General features: G+C 34.3%; 2 protein-coding genes across 8 annotated transcripts in view; both read left to right on the top strand.

Annotated features, from left to right (window-relative positions):
- temp (protein prenyltransferase alpha subunit repeat-containing protein tempura) overlaps positions 1 to 6,251 on the top strand; it is a 33,472-nt gene extending 27,221 nt beyond the window's left edge. For all 6 annotated transcript variants that reach the window (XM_035367571.2, XM_035367570.2, XM_035367575.1 and 3 more), the window contains 2 exons: positions 69 to 243; positions 5,573 to 6,251. In XM_035367571.2, the coding sequence (XP_035223462.1) occupies positions 69 to 243; positions 5,573 to 6,172 (775 nt within the window). In that variant the 3' untranslated portion in view covers positions 6,173 to 6,251. The remainder of the gene's footprint in view (positions 1 to 68; positions 244 to 5,572) is intronic.
- Positions 6,252 to 20,521: 14,270 nt separating this feature from the next.
- Positions 20,522 to 21,522, top strand: part of LOC118196160 (H(+)/Cl(-) exchange transporter 5-like) — an 81,731-nt gene continuing 80,730 nt past the window's right edge. Inside the window, exon 1 of one of the 2 annotated variants that reach the window (XM_035367577.2) lies at positions 20,522 to 20,741. The gene's annotated coding sequence lies outside the window, so the exon portion shown is untranslated. The remainder of the gene's footprint in view (positions 20,742 to 21,522) is intronic. The other variant, XM_035367578.2, reaches the window with a different exon arrangement.

The following is a 21,522-nucleotide window of genomic DNA, read 5'->3' as shown; positions in this document are numbered from 1 at the left end:
CCCAACAAAACTGTAATTAGTCTATTTTGTTCTTATCTTATAAATAGAAAGGAATTTACTTTTTACAGGAAATGGATTTTGTTGGAGTTGATTAAAAATAAACCTTCAACATGTACCTTACAACAAATTATAGAACATGAATTTTTACTGTGTACCCGAGTTGCCAATCTGTATCCAAACAACTATTATGCTTGGTGCCATCGTTCATGGATCATACAAGAAATATTGCATGTTTGTTTAAAGGTAATTTTCATTAAAATAATAATATCAATAATTTTTAGAAAAAGCTGTATATTCTACTGGCTTATTTAACACTTTCAAGTTGCATGATTGAGCTATTGCACTTGTTTTTCCATTATGTCTTACAGTTGTCTAGTTAGAGTGATACCTAGGTAAATTGGAAGCAGAGGCAATGTTTCTGTGTTCTAAAATCAAATTTTGAACAACCTGAACACCATAGAATAACCATTTATTTGATGAGAAAACATATTTTCAGAAGGGAAATGCCATTGCCATGAAATGATGTGTGTGGTCTCTATTTTATAATTGAGGCAAATTGTAGATATTAAAATTTTCCATATTTGAATGTATTTAGTTAGAAGTGATTTGCAACATTCTAATTATTAATCATTTTTCTCATTTTACTGTTGCCATTTTCTTTCTACCAAGATCTTTTATAGGTATGAATACGTGTGTGTGTATATATATATAATTTATTTACTAAAGAAATATACATTATATTATCTCCTAATATAAATTTAGTAGAATCAAAAAATTCCAGAATAAATATTTTTTGATAAAATTTAGTATCAAAAAATATTTATTCTGGGAACATAGAAGTTGAATAGAACAGTTATTAGCTTGCAGTCATCGTGGCTAGGAGTGAAGGCTTAAAGATGAAGACAATGAAACATGAAGAATTTCCAGTCTTTATTTTCATGTCTATAAAATCCTCTCCATAGATGTTTATCCAGTCAATAATGAAATACAATAAATTTCTATGTACATTGATAATTAAAAATTACAATGCAGGCAGTTTAGATGGGGAAGCAAAGCAAGGAGTTATTAGCCAGATAGAAGCCAGAAAAAGAGATGACATATTTAGCTGCCAGGGGTTTTTATACCAGAATAGGTACGATTCTAGAAACAAGCTGTGATTGATTAATTTGAGGTTGTTATGTAATCATCGAAAATTCTTGATTTCGAGAGAAAAGACTGAATTTAGGGGAAGAGCACCAAATTTAGAATGTTAATTTTGAGGTCGCCAATAATTTTTTAAATGCAGGTAAATAAGTTCCTCCTCCTTTGTCAGGAGGAGGAACATTGAAATAAATTAAAATCGCTCTTCCATAAAAAATCCTTGCTTTTCTGTATCCAGAATTAGCTGATGAACCATTCCAATAGATTTTAATTATAATAGTTCACCCTTAAATTCTGGCCCCTCATATATATATATAGATATTATAATTTATTATTAAAAAAGTTTTTTTATGTATTCTCCGAGGAACATGATAATGCAATGAATTATTGGAATAAATTTGAGCCAGTATTTTAAGTATAACTTATTTAGATTTCTATTGTAGTAAAAATATTTGTATAGAAATATTATTTATTATTCATACACACACATATATATATATAGTATCACAAATTTTTATTTCAAAACAAAATTACCCCAATCTTATTTCGGTGCAGTATGCTGCTGAAAGATATAGGCAAAAAGTAAGAAATGGAACCAAATCCACAAAGACCCAAATGAAATTAAATTCAAGACCAATAAAATTTCAAAATCCCCTATAAACTAACAAACCAAAAGTCAGAAGAATTTGAAATACAAAAAATACATAGGATGAAGAATGTAATTAAATCGGATGTAATGTTTTTAAGAGGAGGTAGATCAGACTCATTTGAATGCCTTTTACCTGGAAAACCACTGTGTTTCTGTTCATCCAAAATTAGCTGATGGACCATCCTAAAATTTGAAATTTTACTGGTTTTGAATTTCATTTCATTTGGATCTCTGTGGATTTGGTTCTAAATTTCCCCCCTCCCTTTTTTTTTATATATTTTTTTACTTTAAAATGGTCTAATCTGGTCTTTTTGAAATAAAACTATAATGGTTTTGAAAAAATATTTGATAAAATACAAAATTGACATATAAATTATTCTTAATTAATTACCTTAATTTTTTGTAATTGTTAATTTTTCTGTCATTTGTTCTTAAAAAACTGTCGAGGACTTCTTGCATAAACATGCCCATTCAAAATAAATTAAAACCCTACTTTGAATGCTAGTAAACTTCCCCTTCATTTTTAATGCCAAAATGTTTTTCGTACCCATTCGTCTTCTTTTTTTGTTAATTCTTGTATCTAACATATGCATAATTTGTTGCTCCCAGGAGTTAAAAGAATGTGTAACTGCATATTTTATGTATTTGTAATTCTACACTCTTAGTGAACAAACAAACACAAACATATAATGAAGACAATGGAGTGCTTTAATGCATGTAGTGATCAAGATATTTTGAAGAATGAGGGGTGCTTTTTAAGTAAGAGCCATTTAAAAATAAAAACCAAACAAAAAATTTTCAAAAAATCAAATTTATTTTCATATTGTACATACATTTTTCAACATAGTAAGACGTCACGACCCATTGTCATGTCTTTGTCATTGTTGTAGTTGTTGCCACTGAGATGATGTTTGAAATAGCAGAAAAGGTGAAAATCACATTTCAAAGTCTGGGCTGTAGGGGGTGTTATCCAAAACTTCCCGGCCAAAAGAGTCCAATAAAGCTCGAGTCTGAACTACAGTGTGAGGCTTGCATTGTCATGAAATGGCAAAATTCCCTCTGTCAATATGCCGTGTCTTTTATTTTGAATTGCTCTGCATAACTTTCACAGGGTTTGGCCATAGGCTACCGCATTTATGGGGGTTCCATGTTGAATAAAGTCGACCAACAAAACACCATACCTATTCCAAAACACAGATGCCATGATCTCGTGCTGGGACACTGTCTGTTTGGCCTTGACCCTTACAGGAGAGTGTGTCTCCACTCCATGCTTTGTTGCTTCTATTCGGGCGTTATATGTAAAACCCGTGTTTTGTCTCCCGTTATGATCTGACTCTCGTCTTCTTCATTATAACAAGTAAAAAAATTCAATGAACACTCAAATCTTTTGTTTTCGTGGTCCTCCCTTTGGAGTTTAGGGACCCAACTTAAGCACAGTTTCTTGCTTAACTTAACTTTCTGAAGCCGGCTGGTACAGCAGTTGTACCAGGAGAATGACTTTTTCTGACGCCGGCATTGGTACAACTGTAGTACCATCCATGCCCTCCCTATTTTAGAGAATCGCTTATCTGTTGATCTCTGGGTGGTCCATTGTCGCTGCTCAGAGTATCCGCTGGCTACGCATTATTTCCGTCTTGTTATCAGTTTGGCTACATTTTGGCAAAAACCGCAGGTTTCGTCTCGTGCCAATATACTTGAAAATCAAATAGAGGCCATCTCTCTCTCAATCTGTCTCATAATTTTAATCCTAATTTTTTTCGTACTGACTTTTGCTATGATTAAAAAAAGTCAGCGATTTTGCACTCTCTTTAAGCTTACCATATTTAACCCTTTAACTGTCAAGTTATTTTGATGATTTGGGTACACAAATTGTAAAATTTTTTTTATTGCAAAAACCAAATGTTTAGTACAAAATAAAATATACTTAAGTAGTTAAAAATTGATATTTTGATGTACATGGGTAAAATTTTTAAAGTTTTGTAGCCACTGCATATTTTCTTTCAGGCAGCTGTCACTCAACAAGGCAGTTCCAAAGTTCGCTTCTAGTGGAGCATTATTTTCTAAAAATAAAAAAAAATTAACTATTTTCTAAAACATAAATAAAAATAAGTGAATACCTATTAGTAGTTCAGTAATTCAGTCTTATGTGGTACAACTGGAAACACTTTTCCAAGCACAAACCAACTCCACAATCACTACACCAGAATCGTGATTCCTTCCTTATCTTTTCCCCATGTTTATCCTTTTTTGAACAACACACTTTGCACTGTCTTGTAGGCTCACGTTTCGCAGGAATAGGAGGAAAATGGGATATAAAATGTCGTTCAGTAAGACGGGCAGGGTTATCTATTGTAGGTGGTCTGCCAACATTCTTTTGTCCAGAAGCTGCATCATCATATTTATGTAAAAGCTCTTCTACAACTTGGATTCGAAATTCTAAAAATGTAATACGTTTCCCAACTACATTTTTATAGAGCAAATATGAGTTCCAGAGTACCTTGTCTAGTAAATGTAAAAATATCTTTTTATAATATTTTATCTGACGTTTTCGGATTGTTGGATGAAAGGATATTTCCTGATCACAGCAATCTACACCACCCATAGTTAGACCATAATTAGAAACAATCTTCGGCTTGAGTATATCTCCATTTTTTATTTTTGAGGCTGACCATGGAAGTATCATGAATACTGCTCATCAAACACACATCCTTCATCTTTGGTTGAAGAATCTAAATCATCTAAATAACGTTTCAAAGAACTGGACGCTATTTTACAACAAAAAGATCCCATGCACCTTGAACCAAATAACCTCTAACCTTTGAAATCTTCAGTAAAGTTCTGTCATCTATTAAACTGAGCGCACAGTTCGGAAAATTCATTTGAAAGCGTGCTTATGGTGAGGTGTCTGTTCTCAAGAATTTTCACTTCAAATGAAGCCACCATACCATCTGCGATCAGAGTTGGGTGACTAGAGCGGAACTCATCATGGATGTTGTTGCAACCAGCTTTGAAGTCTCTGACCCACTTACACACTTTGCCATAACTCATCATAGTGGCTTCATAAACTTCACTAATCTGCCAATGAATGTCTACAACAGACAGGTTTCTTGCTGACAAAAAAAATGTATTTCTGACCATATCTTGCACAGGGCGGGTGATTTCATAATCTTGAACATTTTAAAGACACAGAACAGACCATACAGGTTACCTACACAGCTGCAATTCAGCACAGTTTTCTCCAAGGAATGCCAGGGCACAACGCAAGCACACGCTGGAGTGTGCCACTTATTGGTGTATACAACAAAACAACCCTTACTTAAAAAATACAGTATATTTTTAAATAATTGAAATCAGTTCAAATGAGCTTTGTTAGAAGAACAAATAGCTGTTTTATTTCTTAGATAGCAGATACTTTTATAGCATGGTAAAATGGCCTTTGTCCAAATAAAAATGTTGTATAATCTATATAAAACATGGTTTGCTTAGTATTTTTCTTTCCTGATATTCAAATTATATATCATGTTATAGCAAATCAGGAAAGAAAATGTCATTTTTTCCAGTTGAATTTATTTTCTAAAGTACATCCAAATGAAGAAAACACATTTTATTCTTCAATTCTGACCTTAATTCTTAATGCATAGCCATAGATTTCCTCCATCTTCTTGCGTATTTACGATGAAAGTTTTTCTCTTAAATGAATTATTTTAATAATAATATGCGTAGAATAATACTAAGGTGGTAGTTATTATCATTGTTGTGATGAAATTCTTATCCTTTTTTCAGACTGTTTCTGACGAACTTGCTCGAATGGAGCATTGGGTATCTACTCATATATCAGATTACAGTGGATTTCATTATCGTCAGTTCCTGTTATCATGCTTTTCCTCAAGAAAGAAACTCTCAAATAAACATGTTTCATCTTGTCCCTTGCATATAACACATTTGGAAGGAGAAGGAAATATGAAATGTAACAGTAGATATATGAATGGAAGTGAAATAATTCACTTCAGTGACACTTTGGAAAAAGAATTGATTCTTCTTTCAAGTCTGCAAACTTCTTATCCTGGACATGAAACATTATGGTATCATCGACGCTATGTTTTGTATGAATTTCAGTATATTAAAAACTTAGGAGAATCATGTCCAGTTAAACTAAAAAACATGGATGGTGTTTGTATTCAAGATGTAGTTCAGTGCAAAAGACATAAACTGGAATGCAATTTTTGCAACACATCAGATTGGGACTTACTAAAAGAAGAAAACTTTTTAACTCACTGCATTCAACGTGCCAAAAATAATGACTGGGAAAAACAACTAATTGAAAGACACCTAAAGTGGTTAAGAAATGTAATATTGTGGCCAGTTAGACTGTCAGTCAGTTGATTATTGAGAATTGTATGTTTATACTGTAATGTTGTTTAGGATTTGTTAGTGTAAATAAAGAATTTTTATCATTTTACAATTCATAATTTTACTTTTGTTCATTAAATTTTTCATTTGGAATATTTTAGATTTTATATGAACATTTTGTATTGTTAACTATAACCTGTTATTGCATATTCATATTTCTGAATATTTCTTGCATTCTATCTAAATGTGCATACAGACATACAAGAAATAGCTTGAAATAAAATATTTTGGCCCAATCCCAAAATTTATGACCTATCACATGGTTTCAAGGGATGTGGCATGACCATTCTTGCTGCAGTAAAGTCTGGAAAATGTACCTTGCCTTAGTCTTTAATTGGATGCAGGATTGCTGTTTTTGTTGACTAATTTTTACTTCTTGATCAACAGAAACAAGACATTTTCTCATTATCTCAAATCCCTAATCCATTATGGAGTGGAATGTTAATGTCACAATGCTAAAAAACCCAAAAGCATCTATTGATCAAATTTTGTTATAATAGGTATGGTATTATGAATTTGATGAATACTGAAAATTATTTCATCATTGAAAATAAATTTCTGCCATTGATTATCTGTATCCCACTTGAGTAATGCATGAGGTATTTTGAAGTCTCGCATGTCTAATTGAGTTTTCGACTTCTCAACTTTTTTTCAGTTTTAATGCTGAAATCAACATTATACATTACGCACACACGTGTGTATGTAAGATAAAAAGAAAATATGTGAGTCAAAATTAAAAAGTACATAAATCAAAATTAACCCCATAATCCCCCCTCTCTATTCTAAAAATCATAACTTTTCTGGATTGTGTCATTTTTAGATCAATCCATCTTATATGGCTTGCGCAACACTCATGATGTAACTAATTCGGAACCTAAACTCACAGTTTTCAGAGCTAAAATTTTTCTAACTTAAACCAAAACCTTCTCTTCGTGAGCCTCCGTATTGGATAATTGCACACTTTTCAACTTGCAATTTAATTCCGTAGGCCAATTTTTCACAAGGTGCGATCCTGTGCAACTTCACTGTTATAAAATGACTTGGAGTGAGCTGCAACAACTTGGCAATGGTTCTCTGCATTATATCCCTGGAAGACTTAACTGCTAGTTAGAAAGCTAACACTTGAAGGAAAGACTTGTAGACTTGTTTGAACTAATTATCAAAAACATACGTTTCATCACTCATGATCATGGGTGCAATATGCACCCCACAATTATATATATATATATCACAGTTTAGGTAGTGACATGGTTAGCGGCATGACAAAGTAAATGGAGTAAAGTAGCATATTGGCTGCTGGAGTACTAAAACTAAAAAGTGTGCAGTTATCCAGTATAGGGGCTCGCCAAGAGGAGGTTTTGGTTTAGGTTAGAAAGATTTCAGTTCTCAAAATTATTAGGTTCTGAATTAGTTACATCATGAGCGTTGTGCAAGCGATGCAAGATGGATTGATCTAGAAATGACGCAGTACAGAAAAGTTACAATTTTTAGAATGGCGAGAGGAAATTACGGGGTTAATTTTGATTTGCATGTTTTTTATATATGTGCCCGTGTGTATGTATTGGTTTGATTGAATATATATGAGTTGTTCTCTGATGATTTATTTCACCTGGGCACATTTTTCTCGTTGAAAGCTCAGGATTTTATTTAATTCTTCCCTCCCCCCCATAACTCTGTTCCATGTATATTTCTTATGGCCTATCCTTTATTACTGCTAATTTCTTGAAGTCATTTGATTGCGTAAGAGAAAAATTGCTCTGTTAAAAAATTTCTGTTATGCTCTTTATTTTCAAAAAGGGAAAACAAAAACTGCCTTATTCCACAAAAAAGTAAAAAGTGGAACATGAGTTATAAATATCGATGTGAAGCTGGATAAAGCAGTTTCTATAATAAAATCTGTATGCACAAAACCCTAAGGTACACGCTATATTTGTTAAAAGAATATGATGCATACATAAATCTTGAAAGCTGATACTTGAGGAATGAGGATTTTTTCTCTCAAATGAAGCCCACAACCTGAGATGCTTGAGAATAAATATTTAGAAAGTCCATAAACGCTTCTGTGAGCGAGTCCTATTCTAAATAACTAGCATCATTCACAATGCTGCTTTTTATCTCTCGTAACTAATTTTTGATTGACAAAATGTTTTTTCTTTTGTCTGGATCTTGAGATCCGGAGGTAATGCATTGTTGTGAATAAAGTATGGAACTCTAGTGATAAATCAGAAAGAATTATTCTGGATAATCTGGAGCTACTCAATATCCCGTTTTGTAACTATGACCCAAGAAGAAAAAGGCGTAGGTAATTATCAGACGGATAATTGGGGTGAAAACATGTCTTTACCTAATAATACTCGACGTTGAGTTTTATCTAGGAGAGGTTTTTCTTTTGAACATTACAGGCCAGACCTTACCTCTGACATGTCTTGTCCGCTAAAGTTCCTACTTAGAGTGATTATTAAGGAATTGGCATTATCAAGAGGAAAGCTCATATTAAACATAATGATAATTGCTATTGATTCGTCGTAACGTTTTATGCTTTCTGATAACTTTAATTTCTCAAGGATTATGTAAGTTTTTTACATCACACATCATCCTTTAGAAAATTTTCACATCATCTTTAGTCTCAGAAATTTTATTTTGAAGAATTTTGATGGCATGGATGGTTAAGCAACCTTAATTAAGAAATGACAAATGTGTCATCCGCTAAGAAAACTATTAAACTGCTACGATCGCTCGAAAATGTTGTGAAATCGTAGTTGCAACATTGATCCCAGATAAACGAGAATAGATTTGTGTCGAATTAAAAACACGTGAGAAACTTCTTTAATAACAAAGTTCAGGAAGCACTGAATCGGCGAAATAAGAACAGTGCAGAAATTTAATTAACTTGTAGTTAAGCTGTACATGCTAGAGGCAGTCAAAGGCTTAGGGTCACATCTAACATCAGAAGGGTGATACTGCGTTTGTTACGAATAGCTGATCCTATAATATACAATAGTTCTAACCAGCTATCTAATTGTTAATAAGCCTCCTTTAAGTCTAAACTATTTATCTGGGAGACAGGAAAGATTTGTCTGCATTTTGAACGAAATACTAATTTCGAAGAGCTTACTGGTGGAGAAAAAATTTGGTTTCATGTAGTTGATTACGGCAAAGCACACTAGGCTATATTATCTGGCCAAAAGTATCCGGATACCCGCTAAAAACGTGTATCTGACAGATTGCGTAATTTGATGGGTAACCAAAAGCTTTAAAATTGTTGGTAGTAGTTTTCCAAGTCACATTTATGCGTTTGTGAGACAATGAGTAAGTCAAAGGAGCTTAGTGACTTTGATCGTGGCGGTATAGTGAAATGCAACCTTTGAGGTAAATCAGTTCGTGAGATTTCTGACATTCTACAAAAGCCAAAATCCACTGTGAGTGTTTTAATTGTGAAGTGGAAACGTCGAGACAGTGAAACTGAAGAAAAACAAAGTTACAGACCGAAAAAAATTATTGAACGCAGCCGTAGAACGCTATAAAGGGTAGTGAAACATAAACGCAACTCCTCGTTAGTTGAAATCACTCAGGAGCTCCAAAGTTCATCAGGCGTTTGTGCCAGTAGCAGGACTGTTCGTCGAGAATTGAGAAACCTGGGATTCCATAGTCGTGCAGCCGCTCACAAGCCGAACATCACTCCCCAGAACGCGAAGCATTGTTTGCAGTGGTGCAAAGCTCACCGTCATTGGACTGTAGTCATGCGGAAAAATATTCTACGGAGTGATGAATCTCATTTTACGATCTGGCAGTCCGATGGACCGCCAGATACGTGGTGCCCATTTGGTGAAAAAAACACAGAATATGAATATCTAACTAATGAAATCTGTTCCCGTCAAGGTTAAAGGAATGACATCTTCAGTCTATGAGTTTTACGTTACTGTATCCTCTGAGAATTGTGGAGAAGAAGTTGTCGAGGAGCTCACTGACATAATCGGGATTAATTTTCTACTATGCACTGTATTATATATAGAGCAGAATATAACGTTTTCGATTCTCGGTGTGTTGAAGTTTCATAAGCCTTACTGTTAACACTCTTTTAATTTAAGAAGTTACACAAGAAGAAAATAAACATTTGACATAAATAGCAAACCTATTTTCTCTGTGCCTACCACAACGGTAGATTTAAGCACAGATATGTGAAAATTTAAAATTTTGATACTTATAAAAGAAGATGCATGAGTCTCCGTGACAACGCAAATACCTATGCTATGGTCAGAAAGAAAGCCTCGTTTCCGTCAGTTGAGTCTACTACTTTGCGTAATTCAAAATGTACAGACAGATAAACAAGTTGAACAAGCTGATATATTGCCACTAACTCTGCTTGTTACCTGTTTTTATGCCTGTAACTGTATATAGGATTGGTAATATGGATTTGCTGATTCATTATCCTTGAGTCTTTAACCATGAAAACGAGGTTAACAAGGGTCTTCAAAACCTCGCTAACTTAATACATGATCTTCTTCGTTGTTTTATCTACATTGGGAGATACCGCTTTCGCGTATGTCTTGCTAGTAATAACATGGTAATCGTATTTTTCCAACAAAATAGTGGGTTCTTTATTTCCAGAAAATTTAGGAAAGGTAACGTAACCTTTCCAACTGTTAACTGCGTTCCGTGTTGGCTGCGTAACAATATGCGCAATTAGTTGGCTCGTCTATGGACTTTTCAAAATTGTAAACCTCGAGTTCACCTATATAGCGGACATAGCTTGGTTGGTTCGGTGAGTATAGCGTTTTCAACCTACAAATCTTCAACAAGAGAAAAAAAAAAAAAAAAAACTTGAAAACTTTTTTTAAAGAAAACTGGATTCGCATGCAAAAAGATACATCGATGTATTCAAGTCGTTTGGTTTCATTGAATCGAATATAGGATGCAATTAAGAGTTTTCAGCAATTTTTCTTACCTAGCTTTCAACTTCTATCGAACTTGCTATTTACTTGGCAGTTATCTTTCATGTCTAAAGTTCCTATCACATATATGTTTCCTCTACGCAGGACTGATACTTTAATTATTGTCAGTTAGGCTGGCCTCAAAGCAATATCTATCGTGCTCTTACCATCAACCTTAATTATCCCTGGGGGGCCCACCAGCGGCCGAGCGGTAAGGTCGCTGAACACTGGTAGTTCGGTCGAGGTTCGAATCCCGCGAAAGGGCTGGCTGCATGGCGTTTTCGTGGTTTTCCCCATGTGTAACGTGTATACGAGCCAGTTTCTCTTAGAAAGTCCTCCACGAAGGCATCCCTCTCCTTAGGCAGATAGCCCTAGTGTACTTTGCCGTAATTTCAATAAACCAAACCAAACCAAACCAATTATCCCTGGGTAGGGCAAACCTCGCATGAAGATCTTCGAGTGGTAAACTCTATGAGTAAGGGAAATTAGAAGTAAATTAGGCCCATGCCTGTGAGAATTGAAACTGTGAGAAAATAAAATAAATGTGAAATAGTGGAAAGGAATATGCCAATTATTTAGATATTGTATGTAAAAAGATGAGTAGCATACGGACGGAGATTAAAATCTTCTTCCAGGAGTTCGTACCTGAAATTATCTGCATAATTTACAATGTTAGTGTTGATGGCCTTGGTATAAAAGTTATTATTTATTTTCCCAATGTAAGTTTTGATGTCATCTAGTTTTAGGTCTTTGTCTAGGTCGATGTTTCTAATGAACCATGAAGCACCCGTTATTTTTCTAAGAAAGTTATTTTGAAAATTCGGAAGTTTGATATAGTCAGATTTTGAAGCCGCGCACCAAGCTGGGGATGCATAAGTAAGAGTTGGGCGTAAGATGGAGATATAGATCCTTCGTTTTCTGGCGAGATCAAGCGTGGATGTTGAGATAATAATTTTGTTAAGTTTTCTTGCCACACCTGCTGCTTTGCCTATGGCTGTCGTGACGTGAGGATTCCAAATAAGCGTGGAGTTGAATTTGATGCCGAGATATGTTGCATGAGTGACTTTAGGCACTTTTTCATTAAATAATGTCACGTCAACATCCACAGTTTTCTTGCGATGACGACCTATGAGCAACAGTTTGGATTTAGTTGCGTTAATACGAGTTCTCCACTTACAGCACCAATGTTCGATTTCATGCATCCGGCTCTGGATGTGAATTATTGCATGACTGGGGTTGAGTGAAGAAGACAGAATAGCAGTGTCGTCAGCGTAGCAGGCGGTGATGCAATTAGTATTGTTATCAAACATCGGGAAGTCCATGGCATAAATTAAGTAAAACAAATGCCCTAGATTAGATCCTTGAGGAACGCCCGCAGCAATGTTTCTTGGGGTGGAATAATGTTGACCCTGTTTGATTATGAACGTTCTGTGACTGATAAAAGAATGGATCATCAATACTAACTCTCGGGTGACATCGAGAGTGGTGAGTTTAAAAATAAGTCCATTATGCCAGACGCGGTCAAAAGCTTTGGCCACGTTCAGCATAAAGAACGCTGTGGTTTGATGCTTGTGAACTGCAGAACTGAGAAACTTGACAATCCTCACTAGTTGCATAGTGGTAGAGAGGCCCCTGCGGAATCCGATATTGCTGATTAGGTAGTAAGCTGAGAAACAGGGTCCAATCGGATGTAAAAAATACGTTCAAGTATTTTTCCAAGCGAAGGGAGTAAACTTATCGGTCTATAATTTTCAACTTTCATGGGAGGTTTTATGGTTTTGGGATCAAGATAATTATGGCATGTTTCCACGCCGTCGGAAAATAGTTTAGATATAGGTAGGCATTCAGAATTCCTCAGAGTTTGGAGATGTGCTTTCTAGGTAGATTTTTCAGCATTTTGTTTTTTAGCATGTTCCGGTGCTTTCCTATTATGTAGTTTGGAAATGATGTTACTGATTTCGTTGGGATTTGTGAAAGTTAGGAGATTGTTTGCTGTGGGCTGAATCAGCCATTTTTCCACCGAATGGTTTAGAAAATTGGTGAAACTGCTATCAGCTGGGGCATCATTAGGTGTGAACTGATTTTCAAAATGATCAGCAAATGCATTGGCCTTATCATCATCTGTGTAGAGGAATCCATTGGCGGTCTGAATGGGAATGTTTTTCGTTTTATTTGCTGACGTATGTATTTCCATAAAGCACAATCTTCTGAGTTTAGATTATAAATTTTAATATTCCAGGTATCAATTCTGTGTTCGTCAATGAGACGTTTAATTTTTCTGTTCATTTTGTTGATTACGAATTTAATAGCTGGGTCACGTGGATATGTATAATGCTTGTTAAGGCGATTACGTTCTCGAATTTGATTTTTAATTTCCAGAGGGAGCTTCAGGTTCTGTTTATTGCTTTCGCGTTCTGTTGTTGAAGAGTTATACGCATTTTTGATACTATTAGTGAGGATTTCAATGGCCGAGTCAACTTCTTTTGTGCTTTTAAGAGAGTTAATGTGGGGGTTATATTTATTAAGGAATTCACTAAATTTGGTCCAGTCTGTGATTTTGTAAACGTATTCCTTATCAGGTTTAACGACGTCAAGATAGGCTATGACTGGGACATGGTCTGAAGACAAATCATTGACTACTTCGAGATCGATGGGTATGTTTGACGAGGTGAGGAATATGTCAAGTATATCAGGATACTGCCGAATATTGGTGGGCTTGAAAGTGAATGCTTCAGGGGGGATAGATATAGTATGGGTTATTGAAAAGAAAGTTCTGCAAAATGTCACCATTTTTGTTTGATTTTCTACAGCCTCAGCTGGTGTGCTTGGCATTTAAATCCCCACCTAAAATGGTGGGACATGGGTTGTTTAATAAGTAGATCGGGTGCTTATCTTGCAAGTTAAGACGGTAATATTTCCGTAATTAGGAATGCTGACTATGGCCCCGACTTCTTCGAAGCCTTTTGTGTTATCTGAATTTAAAAAGCATGAGTTTAAACTGCTTTTGACGTAAATGAGGACCCCACCGCCCCTGTGTCGGATTCTGTCTTGTCTGTAGCATCTGTAATTTGGGATACTAAAGGAGTGTGAAGGTGTGATGTGTGTTTCCGTGATTAATGCAATGTCGATGTTGTGAGTACATAAGAAATATTGTAGTTCACCCATTTTGTTGGTAATGTTCCGCGCGTTCCAGTTTAAGATGCTCCTAGGGGAAATTTCCAGTCTAGGATGATTATTCATGATTGTTCTGCGCCAAACTGATGTTACGACATTTTAGAATTAAATGTTTTCCATCCTTGGCAAGCAGTAGGGGGCGAGAAATCTTCAGTTGTCCCTGGGCGCTGAAAACCCTAGCTACGACTCTGGCTGAGGCCATGGTATTGGTTTTTCAACTTCAATTCAGTTGATTTTTTAGAATTGAGCGGCAGTTTAACACTGTGGCTGGGGGTAATCCATTCCATGCTTGATTCCACATCGTTAGAATGTGTAGACTCAGCTTGAGAGGCGCCCGGCTGGCAAGATGAAAGGGTGGTTAGGCTTGCTGGGGCGCGAGCTTGTCCAGCCAATTCTCCCTCCGTTTTATGTATTATATCCATAAATCTGTTCAGGAATGCCAATTCAATTTGCTCACAGGGGGTCAGGCTATCATTCCTGGAAGTCAGTGCATGAAAGCGCTCCACAATTTGCTGAATAATTGACATTTTCCAGATCAAGACCAAGTCAAATCCAAGTATAGAAATTCAGAAGCTAGGCAAGAAGTAGGGCACGCGAGGACCTTTTACAGTCCCCAGAACACGAAGTTCAACGGGAACAAACCTTCTTTTTGGGCCAACAAGTGCACAACTACGCGAGCAGTTAGCAGAGTAGCGGCAAACAAGAGCGAGGGGAAAGAGCACCATCACGCTCGGAAGCTACGTGGGACTGGACGTCGAAAAGGACATTTCTAAGAACCCGCAATTCCACGAAATCTGCGTAGCTAGGCTGCCATTTTCCCTTACAGACTTAAACGCTAAACAATAATCGATTATCGCTCAGATTGGCGAAAGAGAACTTTGTTTTCAAATTCTATGCTTTATCGCTCTTACGGAAGCATTTCAGTATTTTCTTTTTGATATTTTAAACTTGTTTGTCATTATGAAAGATTAAATGTAATAGGAGTGAAATACATATGAGTTTTACTGTGTTTTAATACTTTCATAAATTCTATACTGTATCAAAATACAACATATTCTGAATTTTATAACTTCTTTCTTATTTGTTTCACCGCTTAGAGGAAAACTTAAAATGTCTACAACAAAGAAATCTTTTGATTTAAAGCATTCAGTTAATAATAATGAGTTATTTAAAATTAGATTCTGTTTTTCATTAAAAATCCTAAAGCATTTGTTGATTTTTTAATACTTTTCTAAATCTTTTAACAAGATTCATATATGTTTATTTCACTATGTTGTTACATTATAGTCATATTTATGCCACAATGCAACCTAGTAAAAATTAAATAATTTAGAATGATAATCAATTTTCTAAGTTACTTTTCAAATATGAATATGTTTATAAAATATATAATTAATGCTAACAGAAAGGGAGAATGAACCAGATCATCAGTTTTTGTAATTTTTCTATTGTAATTTGTAGATAAAAATTATCCAGTTGAAATATGTTTTTCAGATGTGATCAGTGACTTCAATTTGCTTGAACATTTTATATTCCTCAAAATAAAAACATGAAAAGCAATACAGTCAAAAGTCGTTAATCCGGACTCGTCGGGACTTCGGCGATTCCGGATTATCGATTTTTCCGGATTATAGATCATCAGTTTAAATCTCGTAAGATGGCATGCAGAAATTCTAAAATTAAAAATATGAAACCGTAATTTATGAAATAAAGTATAATTATGATCTAAAGGGTATCAAAATTTACAAAAAAAAAAAAAAAAAAAAAAAAAAAAAAAAGCTTAATATTTATTTGTTTACTTTATTAAACATTTCTTTCAATGTAAGTTAAGTTGCTTCGTTTTATGTGATAATACTTTCTCTTTAATTCTATAAACAGACATAATTTCTTGTTCAGTTACAAAGTCCCGCTGTTCAAGTCCCGTTAATTGCTGTGCCGAGAATACCGACTAACTTGTCAATCGAAATTTTTTCGTTTTTACTAACCTCTCTGTCACATTCTTCATGTCTTTATCCATTTTTTGCAGCAATTCCACTTTTTGTTTGTTGGACATCGAAACATACTTTCGTTTTGTAGATCCTTTGGAAGTTCCAGCATCGGAAATTCTATTTGACATAATCGAAAGTTTCAAGTTTACTTTTATAAAATTGCTCTTACAGTCTGCAAAAAATAATAAGCGGGATCCAATTCGAAGTTTAAGGAACAACGCAATCATTAACATTAACTGAAATATATAATTAGATAATTTTAGCTTACACCGTCTGTTATACATTAAACGCGCAGGCAAAAACGTATTCTGCACTTGCGCACACGCATATGCGCAGTAGTCAAGGTCTTACGCGCACGCATAAAACGCCTGTGCGCATGTGCCAACGCGGCGCATGCGCAGAAAGTTTTTAGCTTTGAGGTCCGGATTATAGATCATTCCGGATTATGGGTGTCCGAATTAACGACTTTTGACTGTATTATTTTTCTGTAAATATAAAGTGTGTCATAATTATGCACAAAATAAACTTGTATAGATTAACAGTAATATTATTAGTTGAATTCTTATTTTTCTATTCATGTGCTTAATTAAGTGTAAAATAAATTCACATAGATTAAAATATATATAAACAGAAGCCAATTTTACCAAAAAAAAACCTCTCATATTTTATATTTTGAAAAAAAAAATTAAAAATGTCAGCTATGACGAAATCTTTGACTCGTGGATCAATTGCTGTATTTTTAATTTTAGCTCCTCTTTTTTGCTCAAGTCCGTAATACAGAGGAGGAAGGAAGCTACGTATTTTCCAAACAGGACTTCAGTATTATTTTCCACTTCCTGCACGTTTAAAAGTGCAGCGGTAGCAGAAGAAATTAAGTCCTGAATATCGCTATCCTCCCTTTTATATACGTATTTTGTAAATAAAATCGACTTCTATTCCTACCATCCACGATCTTACAACCAAAGCTTTACTACTATATGGGTAATTTCGAGTAGTGATCCTTCAGAACTTTCATCAGATTGGTTGATCTCTACCCAGGGCAGAGCTGCAGACGAAACATTTTCGACGAAGTTTCAAAATATCACGCGTAGCAGGTACATCTTTTCCGTAGCTACACGGGACTTCTCTTCCACCGGGGCTGTGTCTTCTAGGAATCCTTCCGTTTAAACCAATGCTCTCAGAATCTCGTTTCTGAGAAAAGTCCCGTCTAACAGGGACCGTCGCTAGATGTGATAACCTTTTAACGATCCATTTTTCGTCAGAAAGTCCTCCACGAAAGTATTTCTTCCTTAAAGCAGATAGCCATCGTTCACTTTACCTAACCCACCGGTTCTCAAACTGTGGTACATGTACCACTAGGGGTACATTACAATATTTTTAGTGGTACAGTTTTTACAGAAAAAATTAAATGAATGTTCAAAATGAATGTACGATTGCTACCCTTTTAAAAAATTTTTTTAATCTTTATTATTGAGAAATATATAGATTTTTCAAGTTTTTGTCTTTTACGGCTCTAGTTTTAATGTTAAAATGACGACTTTTCCAAGAGTTTCGAACAACTTCCCGAAGTTACGATTTCCAAAAATCGTAGAGGCACTCCAGTATATTGGTAGCATACTTATTTATATTTTATTGTAATGTAAAAGATTTTTGCACGAATATAATTAAATAATATAAATTTAAAGGATTTTTATCGTTTGATTATATACACTCCATTTAGGAAACATTAATTTTTAATGGCGAAATGCTTTTATGATGATACATATATTTTTGTTTCAGATTTATGTGGTACAGAATTTGAAAAGTTTAAGAACCTCTGACCTAACCTAAATGATCCACCCAACCCAATCTTGTTTAGCCATCGGCTGCTATACAACAGTGGTCTGTAAATTAAATGAATTAAACAAGGAATACATAAACGAGTTTAACTTTAATCCGCTATACATTTATTTTCACTCAAGATTGTCTCTCCTACACACTGTAGTTCAAAAGGAAAATGGAAAATGTCTCGGGAATTAATAAGTGGTTTTTGCAGAAATGAAAATAATAGGATGCAAATTTTAAGAAGTCAGGATTCTTTATTGTTTACTTATGGTGACTTTTGACATCAGTTTTATCAATCACATAAGCCAACCACAGTATTACCTTAATCAGCTAGAATTTAGAGGTGATCGGGAAAAAAAAAAAAAAAAAAACAGAATTAGGGACTTAAAAATTATTAATTATGTCAAAAAAGACTTAGATGTTATAACGGGGAGAAAGAAGGGAAACTTCAGCGTTTATACCTTTTTTGAAAATTACATAGTCAGTTATGAAATTTTCGATATAAGTATAGTTAGATAACACATTTTTATGTTATAAAAAGGGCTGTTATTTGTTTATTTATTTTTTGAAAATTATTCAATAATTCATATTCGTGAGAGAAGAAAATTAACATAATTTCTTTCTATGATTACCTGTTGGCTATCTACTTTAACAAATTGGCTATCTACTTTAACAAATCATTTATTCATTTCTTAAAAGCAATAAATAATAATTGTAAGGTATTTTCTCCTTCCTTTCCGCATGTTTCCGGGGTTTAATTGGAAGCCTACTCGACGCGTATTCGACAGGTCCAGATTTTGAATCCCGGCGAACGCAATGCACGTTTTTCACGACTCCTACTTAAAAATAACCTGAGGAGTCTGCAAGTCGCGTCCGAACTAAAAGATGGTGGACAATAATTCGTCACCACCAAGATTTGGCAATTGGGTCCCCTAATCCCCAGTTGCCATTTAAAAGGTGGAATATATAAGGTTTTTTCTCTCTCCTATCAGCATGCTTTCGTGGTGTAACTAGAAACAAAGTTGACGTTATTCGTAAGGTCCATGTTTCGAGTCCCGGTGAGGGCACTGCACATCTTTCAAAAAACCCCTCATGTCTCTACATGAGAATTGTGATAAACATCTGTCGATTGGGGTCAATTTCACAAAAAAACTGAAAATAATATTTTGTCTAATTAAGGACTTTATTTTAACCCTAGACTTCGCGTGTTGCCTCTTCATTTTGCATTTTAATTGCATGTTCTCTGTAGATTTATTAATTTGTCTCCGATGAAAGGAAAATCTCATAAAAATGTCATCCCGAAATCAGCAAAGCTGAATTAAAAACTGACTGAGGCTCCAATTTTCACTTTCCTTAAACTTCCTTGACTAAAAATAGAGGATGAGTAAAAAAAGAAAAGGGAGAAACAGCTCATAATTTTCTTCAAAAATACTTTGCTACACTATAAACACTTTTATGAGTATTGTTTACATTATTTAACAATGCAGCTCCAACAAAACCATCAGTCACTGAAACGCCCTCTATTATTTTTCATTTTTTACTTGGAATGCTGTAAATCGTGGGAAGTAAGGGACTTTATGAATAGGGACCCGTAAGCTGTACTTACGCCACTGGGTACAAGTAGGATATTCTGGCAATGAAGAATGAGTCATTTGCCAATCTGGAATTTTATAAGTGGCGGAGATGAGGAAAGAGTGGTTTTTATATTGATTAGTGTATGTTTATTATGGTTCTTGGAAACAGCAATACATATTGGAATACAATATGCGGCTGATTTTATTAACCAGCGACTTAATAAGCGACGGTATCGTATATATATCTTTCTCACTTGGGCGCTTTTTCTGAAAGATCTCATGGAAGACAAATAAACAGACTTGCTGTCTTACGGGGAAAGCACCTGTTTAAAGTCGAGAGCATAGCCTTTTTCATGGCTGTTATGGAACTCGCAATTTGGGGGGTAAATTTGAAGATGTTAAGAATGAGTGTTAAGTTGTGAAATCTGTTTTTTTTTTATACAGCTTTTGCAATAAAAGCAAAAATATGTCAGAAAATTCATAAGGATATCACATTTTTATTTATTTAGAATTTCATTTATATTTTGTTATTTATTTCAGGACATTATTAAACGAAATTAATTAAATATTTATTTCAGGGCAGTAATGTACGAAAATAGATGAAGCAAATCGTTACAGATAAAAAGCAAAGATATTACCTGCCAAATATCAGAATGCAAATCAAAAATATCAAAAATCTATTTGAAGCGTTTTTTGATTAAGCCCATTGTTATAAATAGAAGCGTCATTTCTGTATGTATTCATAGAATAAACGATTTTTAAAATTGCATGAAACATCTGCAAAGTAGATTTCACGGCGGGCATGAAAATTTAAATGACAGAACAAGGAAACGACAAACATGCAGGTGGTCCCACTCAGAAAAATCTTGTGACATCTGGCCGAGAAGTGCTCCACTGACAGATCTGTGAGCGACAAGGTTTTCTGCACTCGACTTTCGAAGTTAGAGAAGCGGATTTTATTTTGCATACGTAAATTTTTTGACGCTATTTTGTCTTCAGTAACATTAAAGCTTTCTTTATGGCAATATTTCTTTAACATCTATAAGAGAAGGTAAGAATTTGTTAAAAACTTATATATTAAATGTTCTAAATCAAAAAGGTAAGGCATAAAAGGTAATCATAAAGGTATGCAGTAAACAACCCTGATTTTTCTCTATTTTATTGCAGAAAGTTTTAGAGAAAATATTAAAGCAAATTAATCTTTAAGAACACTGAAAGTTGATAATAGTGACTGTTAAACTGAAAAAAAAAAAAAAAAAAAAAAAAAGGTTGGAGAAAAGTAAAACAAAATAAAAGAAATTACGTGCTTCAAGAAATCAGAATTTCTGTGCATAATTTATTTCTATGCCAGTTAATTAATTCTACGGGTTTTTTAATTCGCTATTGATTCATATTTTTAACGAAGCTTTAAGTATCTTACTGAATTAAGTGTAATACCTTGAAAAATATAGCATTTTAATTCTATTTTTAGTTAATTCTGAAAAAAGGGTAGTTTTTCATATGAAAAGTTTTATAAATCTACGCAACATGAGACTTTTTAGTCTCATTTTAGTCAACTTTAGTCTCATTCTTATAATGTATTGCATATTAGTGTGAAAGTGTGACAATATACTAAACAGTTTGATACCTTTCGAATATAATAATTAATAAATACTTTTTTATTTCTTTCTCTTTGTCCTTCCCATTCTATCAGGAAAAGTGAATTTTATTAAAGATTTTTTGTAAAAATAAAAGAAAGCGCTCAGTTTCAATTGAAAATATGAAATATACCTCTTTGCCATAATAAATATATAATTATATGATTGCTAATATGAATTAGCATGTCACATTTT

This window comes from Stegodyphus dumicola, chromosome 3 (assembly GCF_044657685.1).
Source record: "Stegodyphus dumicola isolate Sdum_Otavi_A_Nest chromosome 3, ASM4465768v1".
NCBI classification, from domain to species: domain Eukaryota; kingdom Metazoa; phylum Arthropoda; class Arachnida; order Araneae; family Eresidae; genus Stegodyphus; species Stegodyphus dumicola.
The sequence above is the reverse complement of the archived record's forward strand: the minus strand, read 5'-3'. Positions and strand labels throughout refer to the sequence as shown.